The 10540-nt window shown below is 42.7% G+C and overlaps 1 protein-coding gene across 3 annotated transcripts in view; it reads left to right on the plus strand.

Annotated features, from left to right (window-relative positions):
• Positions 1-10528, plus strand: part of LOC115576788 (plakophilin-4-like) — a 42628-nt gene extending 32100 nt beyond the window's left edge. For 2 of the 3 annotated variants that reach the window (XM_030409353.1, XM_030409354.1), the window contains exons 12-20: positions 2323-2506; positions 4905-5022; positions 5403-5597; positions 5698-6097; positions 6442-6634; positions 6833-7035; positions 7137-7268; positions 7434-7507; positions 7988-10528. In XM_030409353.1, the coding sequence (XP_030265213.1) occupies positions 2323-2506; positions 4905-5022; positions 5403-5597; positions 5698-6097; positions 6442-6634; positions 6833-7035; positions 7137-7268; positions 7434-7507; positions 7988-8245 (1757 nt within the window). In that variant the 3' untranslated portion in view covers positions 8246-10528. The remainder of the gene's footprint in view (positions 1-2322; positions 2507-4904; positions 5023-5402; positions 5598-5697; positions 6098-6441; positions 6635-6832; positions 7036-7136; positions 7269-7433; positions 7508-7987) is intronic. The other variant, XM_030409355.1, reaches the window with a different exon arrangement.
• The last annotated feature ends 12 nt before the right edge of the window (positions 10529-10540 follow it).

Raw genomic sequence — 10540 nt, forward strand, 5'->3', positions numbered from 1 at the left:
TTTTACTTCATGCTTTTTCACTTTTTTTCACACTGAATTTTTTTGGCATTTTTCACATTTTTTTATTTTATTTTTTTTTCACCTTTTAATTTTTTGTTTTTCAGTTTTTCAAATGTTGACTTTTTTTAACAATTCACAACTTCTGAATTTTTCACAATTTTTCGCTTTTGTGATTTTTTCACATTTTTCATGTTTTACACATTTTTTCACAATTTTGCCTTTTTTGCTTTTTCACATTTTTTTCATTTGCATATTTTTTTCTGTCTTTTTTTAAACATTTATGCATTTTTCCCGCAAAAAATAATTTTCAGTTTTTTATTTTTTTATTTTATTTTTTGGGGGCTTTTTATGGCAATTTTCAAATTTTTTAAAATTTTTCCGTCACATTTTTTTGTTTGTTTTTTTTCCGCAGTTTTTGCAATATTTTTTGCATTTTCCCAAAAAATTCTTTTTCACATTTTTTTGTATATGCATTGGGCTTTTTTGTTATTTAAAAAAATATTCATAAAAAAAACAAATAATTAAACCCCAGAAATAAAACTAAATACTCACTCACTCAGAGAGTAATTATTGCTGCTGCCTGTCTCATTTTGTTATTCCAACAACACAAATGTGGAGAACGTTTGCGTCTGTACCTATACAACCTATACTATACTACTATACTATAATTATAGCAGCTCCTGAGATGTGTTGGATGGATATCTCTCAGCTCAGTGCTGCAGTATTTAATGAGCAAACAGCAGAAATGATTTAAAAAGCCCTTCAGACGTCCTCGGTCACACCAGTGTTCTGTCACTCTGGCTGAACCTCTCTGGCAGAAGTAACATGAAACAACATCTCCAGCAGGTCAGAAAACAACTGGGAGCCTCTAAAGTCGGCCGTGTTGGTTCAGCTGTCGCCTCTTTTTATCCCTGAAGAGATGAACTCAGGTGAAAACAGCGTCCACACTGACAAAGACTCTCTCCAAAACATGACACATGGAAATCCCGCTGTGATGCTCGTGTGGGCGTCCGCCTGCTCGCGAGGTTCGCCGGCCGCCCGGCTGGCCGAGCGTCGGTCTGCGTCGCCCGTCTGACCGGCCGGCCGGCTGGCAGCGCATTAATCTGTGTATCGGCTGTTCTGTGGGAGGTGAGAGCGGCGGCGGCTTAAACACTCAGCGCGTTGTGTTGACAGAGCAGATCTCGGCACAGTCCGCGGGACAGATGCTCAGATAATGTGCTTTGGAAACAGGATGCTGCCGACAGCTCTGCAGCCACACCACACACACTGTCGACTGCCAGCAGATATGAAGCTGAGACACCGCTCGGAAAAACAGGGAGAAGGCCTCAGTTTGTTATAAAGCTTTTAAAAAAGTTTAATTTTACAGCTCAGGGCTGGATTTCCATTATTAAAGCTGTGCGTCACACTCTGGTGGACGTGAATGTCTGCAGGACGTCCGTTTTTTTTGTCTCTCATCACCTCGTGACTAATATTCAGAAACTTACCTGCACATTTTGGAACACGCTTTGATTTCACTCATCTTAAAACAAAAGAACTGAAGCACAAAGACTTTCTTCCTCGCAGCGTGGAGCGAACAAACACTGTTGTGGTTTGATTCACGCCCACGCTAAAAATACGTGCCAGCTCTGGAGAGCTTTGGAAGCCACGAGGAAGTTTTCTGTGTTATTTCTTCCACGGAGTCATATTTGGCTCCGCGCTGTCGAGTGTTTGAGGGGGTTTCTCTTCTTATAATGCCTGGAGCAGATTTTACTCTCAAACCAGGAGATAAAAAGACGAGATGGTAAAGAGACAGAACACCGAGGAGGTTATTCAATCAAAAGGAGGCAGAATAAAGGAAGTTTCGTGTCCTGATTTGACTCCTCAGCGTCGAGCGATAATCCGACAGCAGCTGGAGCGTGCTCGCTGCGGCGTGGGAAACTTGCGTTGCCTACGTGCAACCCCAAACATGTTGCCCATGCTAAGCTAAGCTAAGAGGCTTATTACCCTCCCAAAATGTCAATCTAATCCTTTAAATACTGTCTGTCTCGTGTCTTAATGCTAACGATCGTCACTATAAACATTTTTATTATCCTGTTTTTTTCTGAGGTTTGTTTGATCTGCAGTCGTTGTCGTGTCACTGTTTCTTTTAATCATTATCAACTCTTTTGTTTGGTTAAAATTTGCATTACTTGCAAACATTTTTTTTTCCGTCTCCTCTCTCCTGATTTAACCCAAAATTGTAATCTTTTGTTGTAACATCAAACTATTTCTGTGACATTTCCTAAGCGATTCCGAAGAAGACAAAAAGGAAACGTTCTAAAAACTTTGACTTTTCCTCTCCAGGCGTCCTGTGGAACCTCTCGTCATGCGACGCGGTGAAGATGACCATCATCCGCGACGCTCTGAGCACGCTGACCAACACGGTCGTCATCCCGCACTCGGGCTGGAGCAGCGTCTCGCACCGCGACGAACACAAGGTCAAGTTCCAGTCGTCCGTGCTGCTGCGCAACACCACCGGCTGCCTGAGGTGAGCAACGAAACAAACGCACCCGTGTGCTGCTGTTACGAGTCCTACGATGGTAAAAGATCCACATATATGAGTGTTTGTCATAATCTTTGCTGATGACGCTTCTGCATATTCATCTCAACGCTTTTACACTTTGAAATGTTTGAAAACTCAACAAATCCTTTCTCACTTTTCCAAAAAAATGGTTAGAACAAATTTCGCGTTGAGTTTCCAGACTCAGTTAGCTCATTAAACTGCCCCGGCTTTGAAATGCAAGGGTGACTTTTGGATTTATTGCTCGTCCGCGCTGCTTTTGTCTGTCTGCTTTTCATTTTAATGATTCTGTACAAACCCCGGCGCATAATCACAGTCACATAATCGTCAGCGAGAGGCGCCGTAATGGAGATTTTATGCAGCCGTGATGTCCCGAGTATGAGTTTGACCACATTAGCTCACAGTGACAAATAACAGCAGTGAAGATGCGAGTGTGTCTTTAAAGTCAAAGCTCAGGGTGACGATCCGCCGCCGTTACATGCAGATTACTCGTGTGTACGAAAACAAACGCTCATCTTCATTCGACGGATGGAATTTGAAGTGGAAGCTCCAGATAGCTGAAGATAAAAAAGTTGATCTTCATGTTTTAAAAGATCCTGTAAAACTCCAAACAACACGTTAATATTTCCTGGTGTGAGCGTTTTTTAACACCCATGAACTTCTCTCCTCTCTGTCTGTCGGAGTAATGAAGAATATTTTCAGTGTTTTTCATGAAACCGATCGAGCACTCGGCGTCTCCTCCTCTTTAAAATATATCTAATTAAAGAGGAAGCTGTCCGACCTTCATGGCAGGAGGCGATGAGGCTTCAAGAACCCGCGTGAACCGGCAGATCCTCAAACTAATTTGAAACAAGAGGGTCAAACTGTACCGAGTCATGAAAATACTGTGTTGGTTTTTAAATGATTTATTATTTATTTATTGCTTTCTGGTCTCAACAGAAACTGACGTACAGCGAGCTAAAAAACGAGCACAACAAAAACAAATAATGATAAAATATATAGCCAACATGATGGCCAACGGCATAAAAGTCTGTGTGCAAGTCAACTATTCTGTTTTTTATTAAAAAGAGAAGAAGAAAATAAAGAGGGAGATAAAATAAAGAAGTAAAAATGAATAACAGACATGATATGAAACATAGATACAGAAAAAAATGTCAATTATATGCAAGAAATATTAAAAAATATACACAGAAATAAAGTAAAAATGAAAAAAAGGATTATTTATTATTATTATTTCCACATTTCTTTATTTACTTTTGCCTATTTATTATTTTATTTCTTTCTTTTTATATTTCCAATTTTTTATTTGTCCTTTAATTTTAAAATAATTTAATATTTTTTTATTTGCGTATTTTTTTTATTTCTGTTATTTTCACATACTTTTTATTTAATTATATATTATTTTATTATTATGATTTATTATTTAAAAATATTTAATTATTAATTAATATGTTTTTCTTTCTTCTTTACTGATTTTTTTGTCTTTTTTATGGCTCATAAAATTGGACGTGCACAGTCATAATATACTAGTGTAGTTTCTGAATGTCAACATTAAAGTCATAGATTGATTGTGATTATCTTAAACATCCGATAAATCTGAATTGGGTTAAAGTGTTTTAACCCAATTTTTCAGATATTCTGCTTCATTGTTTATTTCCAGTCTTTTAACCCTCAAACGACCAACTGTGCATCCATGAAATCATCCTGAGCCGTCAGGTGACCCGTCGCAGTGACCACACCTGTCAGCTGACTCACTGAACGAGCCCTCGAGAGGAGAATCTAGTGGATGAAATTGATGCTTTATTGGACTCTGATTGGCCTCCAAATCAAACGAATCAAACCTGCTGAGCGGAGACTTCCCAGCCCAAATGTTACAAACTGGCCCGACTGGACGGACGCCACTCGTTCTTTCAGAGTCAGGAGCCAATCAGGAACAAGTCCAGGTGTGTTTAATGAAGAATGAGCTTGCAGGAAAAAACGATTTTTAACGGCGTCGTTAACCGTCTCTGATGACGAGCGTGGTGCAGGTGAACTGGCGGTTCTTCATCTGCTCTTATACGACGTGCTGCTGCAGGGAAGCTGTCTCTCTGAGCTCAGATGCCGCCAGCGTTCCTCAGCTCCCAGGCTGTAGATTGATAGTATAGAAATGCATTGTGGGAGTTATGTGCCGTTGTGCAGTCTTCTCATGTCAGCGCTCCATTAGCAGCAGCTGGAGGTTCCTATTGGAGGAGCAGCTCCCTCCTTTACTGTATCCGGGCAGGTTTTTTGAGCCACCCTGTGGGGGAATCCACACACTGCACCTCGGTCTGAGTTAATGTGTGTGTGTGTGTGTGTGTGTGTGTGTGTGTGTGCGTGTGTGTGTGAGGAACCTGAGCTCAGCAGGGGAGGAGGCGAGGAGTCAGCTGCGTTGCTGCGAAGGTCTGGTCGACTCGCTGCTTCACGTCCTCAAAGCCTGCGTCAACACCTCCGACTACGACAGCAAGGTGCAACACACACACACACACACACACACTCACACACACACACACTCTCACACACATACACACACACACGTTTTAATCCTCAGATACCTGCCTTTACCTCCACCCAACACTGACACTGATCATTACTGGTATCGCTACAGGTGAGGTGTCGGAGATCTTTACAACACAGATTCGTTTATATCATCTGTGAAAACATCATGTGACTTCTCTTCATGTCTCTAGGATTATATTACGGCGTCACTGAAGGGTCAAAATGTCCAAGATCCTGATCCCGCCCTTCCCTCTAGCGCCACCTTCAGACTAAAACTATAAAAATCTGGAAATCAAAGCCAGCGACCACAAAACAGACTAAAGTTCCCCCCTTCTGTATCTGACCTCAGATCGTGGAGAACAGCGTCTGCACCCTGAGGAACCTCTCGTACCGGCTGGAGGTGGAGATGCCCTCCTCGCGTCTGCTCGGCAACCAGGAGCTGGACACCCTGCTGGGCTTCTCCTCCCCGGCCAAGGAGCTGGACTACCTCTGCTGGGGGAAGAGGAGGCGCGGCAGGAAGAGGGGCGGCTGGCCCGACGACAAGGTATGAACACGGAGGTTCCCCAAAACACTGAATCCCCTCAAAAGTAAAAGACTTTGGATTGTTTTGTAAGATGTTTTAATGAGTTTGGTGTTTGGTGCAGTGGGACGGCGTCGGGCCGATCCCGGGTTTCTCGCAGCCTCTGAGAGGGGCGGAGCTGCTGTGGCACCCAATGGTGGTGAAGCCGTACCTCAACCTGCTGGCTGAGAGCTCCAACCCCGCCACGCTGGAGGGCGCCGCCGGGTCGCTGCAGAACCTCTCTGCTGGAAACTGGAAGGTACGACTTCGAATAAACATCTTTTCGTTTCAGAAAAACATGACAAGACGTGATAATAACTGTGTATGTGTCCAGTTCTCGGCCTACATCCGAGCGGCGGTGCGTAAGGAGAAAGGTCTGCCCATCCTGGTGGAGCTGCTGAGGATGGACAACGACCGGGTCGTCTGCTCCGTCGCCACCGCGCTCCGCAACATGGCGCTGGACAGCCGCAACAAGGAGCTGATAGGTCAGAACGCACACACAGTCAACACACTGTGAAAAGACCATCGTAGCACGTCAGTCAGAAACATCAACAGCTTGTTCACATCACAGGATGACACCAGTCCAGTCATCGAATCAGTGAGAACACATCGCCCCCCGGTGGACGACATGGGTGTTTTATCATGTCTGCAGATATTTTATTGACAATTATAAAAACTCTGGGCTTGGAATTTAGAGACAGTCAGTGTTGGAAAGCTGATAAAACCATTTGTTTTATTAGGAGCATACAGTAAACTGAAAGCCTGACAGAGAGAAAGAGGCTTAAATGAATAATGTCTCAGTCTAATGTTTCTGCGTCTCCTCCTCCAGGAAAGTACGCCATGCGGGACCTGGTGAACCGGCTCCCCGGCGGCAGTCCGTCGGTGCTGTCGGACGACACGGTGGCGTCGGTCTGCTGCACGCTGCACGAGGTCACCAGCCGCAACATGGAGAACGCCAAAGCTTTAGCCGACAGCGGAGGCATCGAGAAGCTGGTGAACATCAGCAAAGGACGAGGGAAAGGGTGCGAAAGTCTTATTTTTACGAGTATTGAAAATCACATTTCAAGCAATTAAATCTGAAATGTTGGGTTTTGTGAAATGTCATTGTGTTTTGACCCTCAGGGCCACCATACATCTGTCCAGAAAAGTGTACAAATTCAGAATTTTTATATATTTGAAGTGGAAATCATTTTTAGATGCCGTGTGTCTTGATGTCTCAGGTACTCGATGAAGGTGGTGAAGGCGGCGGCTCAGGTGTTGAACACGCTGTGGCAGTACAGAGAGCTGAGGAGCCTCTACAAACAGGACGGCTGGAACTACACCCACTTCGTCACCCCCGTCTCCACCCTGGAGCGAGACCGCTACCTTTCACAGCCGACCCTGCCCACCAGCCCGCTGCAGATGTCCCCCGTCATCCAATCAGGTGAGAGATCCGGTCATGAAGGTCAAAATGAAGGTCAGACAAAAAAAATAAACCAAAATCCGATAGAGGAAGTAGGATTTTACGACTTGTTTCTCTCTCAGGTGGTAGTGCAACGTCCTCACCGGCGATGCTCGGGATAAGACGACACAGTACGAACTATCAGCGGGCTCAGTCATCTATGCAACTCGACACGTATTATGGAGACAACAGTTTACACAAACGGCAGTACACAGGTTCGTACTGTGGCGTCCCTCAGGGATCTATCATCGGACCACTGATGTTTCTGTTTAAACACAAAAAGGGTTTTAAATACATAAACTATCCAAATGGATTGTTGAAAAGTTGTCTTTACCCCCATGTTTTGTCTTTAATTTGTTTTGTTTAATTTTGCATTTCAGGGTCTGAGAAGAAAACTCCGTATTTCATTGGGACGTATTCCTCCCAGTCAGGAGAGGATCTGAGAAGGTCCCAGGTAACAAATCTTTCAAATTCAGCCATTTTGTTGCATTGAAATTAAATAAAAGTAAATTATAACAGACCAGTAACACAGTTCAGAGTGTGAATAAACAACAGTGTGAAGATTATGTGAAAGACGTCTGTATTGTCTTCTCATCCCTTGATTTGGAGTTGCTGTAAATCGCCTCCTTACTTTTCAAACTGACCTCCATCGGTCTCTGAGGTTGTGTTCAGTGACAGTTTGATGTGTTTATCTTCAGGATGCTAAGCTGAGACATGTTCCCACTGGCTGCACAAGTATCTGAGTCATGAGCTAATTAGCTAACAGTAGCTAGCTACAGCCAAGGATAGCTCACAGTGCGGCACTTGTCGATCTGGTGATGTCCTGCCGTTATATATTTTTGGAGTTACTGTCAAATTCTTGCCATATTCTTAAAACTAGACCTTTAAAAACTGATGCTCGTGTTTAATTATGACGTCATCATTCCTCTCCCAGCACACAGAGCCATTTTACGACGAGCCCGACAGGAAGAACTACAACAGCTACAGAATGTACCTGTCGTCCCCACAAGGCTACGGAGAGGAGAGCTACGAGGACGAGCCAGTCCACCTCACCCCGTCCTCCCCCGACGGCTACGCAAGCCAAGCGCTCCGATTCAAAGCCAACACCAACTACGTGGACTTCTACTCCACCACGCGGAGGCCTTCAAACAGGGCGAACAAGTTCACCGGCTCCCCCGACTCCTGGGTGTAAAAAGAAAAAAACACGACGGACACCGTGTACGTTGAGTCTGTTTCCGTGGGTGTGTGCGCTGTGTGGTTGTGCGAAAGCGTGAGGATGCATGTGGATGTGTGTGCATCTGTGTTGAAACTGTTCTGAATGACCGCGGCTCGGTTTGACACCTGCAGCTTTTGACTAAGTTGAAACACGGCCAGAATAATGCAGATAAATATGAACTAATCCTTTATTTTTCAACTTTATTCCACATTAAGAAACATCTTTCACTGTCGTAGAAAAACAGCAGAAATTGTGCATTTAAACCTAAAATGATTCGTCAATTAATCGATTAAGTTTACTGATATTTAACGGACCAAACATCAAATCGGTTAATTGAAAAAATCATCGATAATGGTACACATTTTTGAGATTATTGGTGCTCTATTTTTTGTGCAATAGCTCTGTAAATAGCAAACAATTCTTGAAAAGTACAGCAGGAAGAAGTTCACAACCCGCACAGTTGAAAAATGTCACAACCCAGTAGTTGCATTTGCAGTTTTTGACCACTAGGGGGAAGTAAGACTCTGGGATGGTGACATTCTTGTATATAAATTGTTTAAAAGGTTTTAAATTGGTTTTGTAGATACTTCACTGCCACTTAAATTTGTTTTAACTGTGTTTTCCACCTTATAAAATCTCTTGGAAGCTTCTTGAAAAACATCAGATAAGTGATGAGGAGACTGTAACCTTGAATTAATACATGAAACAAACATAAGTCCCAGTTTCTTATCACAGTTTCCAGTTTGCTGAATTAACAAGAAAGCCAAAATAGTAGCCATAGTAACACTTTATCTTGACCCCGATGGAAAACATCATGAGGTCGAGGAAAGACGCGAACGAGAAATCAGACAAAGACAACCATGGTGCTACGAGAATCCGACTGCAGAGACACTAGGCTGCAGAATTAGCCGAGATTTTCGGGACTGCGTCGTCTCCTTTCCTTTCCTAAAGGACGTTCCAGTGTAGAGCTGCAACCATTCGTCGATCAAAAGAAAATTACTAGTTTGTTCGATTAATCGCTTCAGTCTTTTTCCAAGCAAAAAATGTAAAACATCTTCTGGTTCCAGCTTCTTAAACGTGAGGATTTGCTTTGTTTCTTCGTCATTTATGACCGTAAATGAAGAGTCTTTGAGTTTTGGACAGTTGGTTTGGAAAATTAACAGTTTGAAGACGTCACTTTGGGATCAAGGAAAGCATATTTCAAATTTTTTTTAATCGACTAAACAATTAATCGTCCTAGTCCGATGTTTCCTTCACTAAAGGAGATAAGAAAGGAAGCACTGAAGCATATTTCTTCAGCCAGCTTCTGGCTCATTTTGATTTGGTTAGGAACCGTCCTAAAAGTCATGTGACTCTCATTAGACAACCAGGTGGACTAACGATGTGACCTTAACGACTCTTAAAGGTGCGAATGTCTCTTCAGAGTCAGTCGGAAGTAAAACACGTCCAGCTGATTGCGATGTAGCAGTTCTATGTAAGAAAGAGGCTCAAACTTTATAATTTCTTTCTTGAAAAGATAAAAAAAATTGAAGAACATTTTTTTCTCAACTTTATCTGCATTATTGTGACTCTTTTCCGTGAAAGATGCTTTAGTCAAAAGCTGCTTTTTGAGAGAAAACCCGGCCCTGACGTTGTTGTTCACCAGAGTGTTTGTTAACAGTCAACAGATTTCATGTTTCTCTGCAGTAAAAGTGTGCAGTGTGTTGGCTTAATGACATAAATATTGTTCGCCAGCATCTTCATGAACGCGAGCGGAAAAAAAAGGGACTCCGCAAAGACGAGACCTCACCTGGGACAAATACTATCTCCTCTTTAAACCTCGAGCTCTAAAAAAAGGTGTTGTTGGATATAATTTGACGCAGGTTTGGAGGAGAGAAACCGAGGAGCGACCTTTAAAGACTCAGAGAACCCCGGGTTACATCAGTGACCTCTCCTGTATGTTGGCTGAAAGTGCAGTATATCATAAAGTGTGTGAAATATGTGACGACAACATGTGAAAATCTATTTGTACAGACGCAATGGTTTAACTGTCCTGTTACATTGTTGTATTCAATATGTAGAACTTTATATGTGATCGTGTGGAGAAGATTTTTCTATTATTTATTGATTATTTTTATTAATTTAATTAATCGTGACCTGACCAAAATACCCCCCCCCATCTGTCTGTTCTGTCCAACACTGATGATGATGATGATAATGTGCAATGTTACAGAGGGAAATATATGTATAGGGATTAAAGATTATATCACGACAAGAAAACATGAGTTTCGT

This window comes from Sparus aurata, chromosome 24, assembly GCF_900880675.1.
Source record: "Sparus aurata chromosome 24, fSpaAur1.1, whole genome shotgun sequence".
NCBI lineage: Eukaryota > Metazoa > Chordata > Actinopteri > Spariformes > Sparidae > Sparus > Sparus aurata.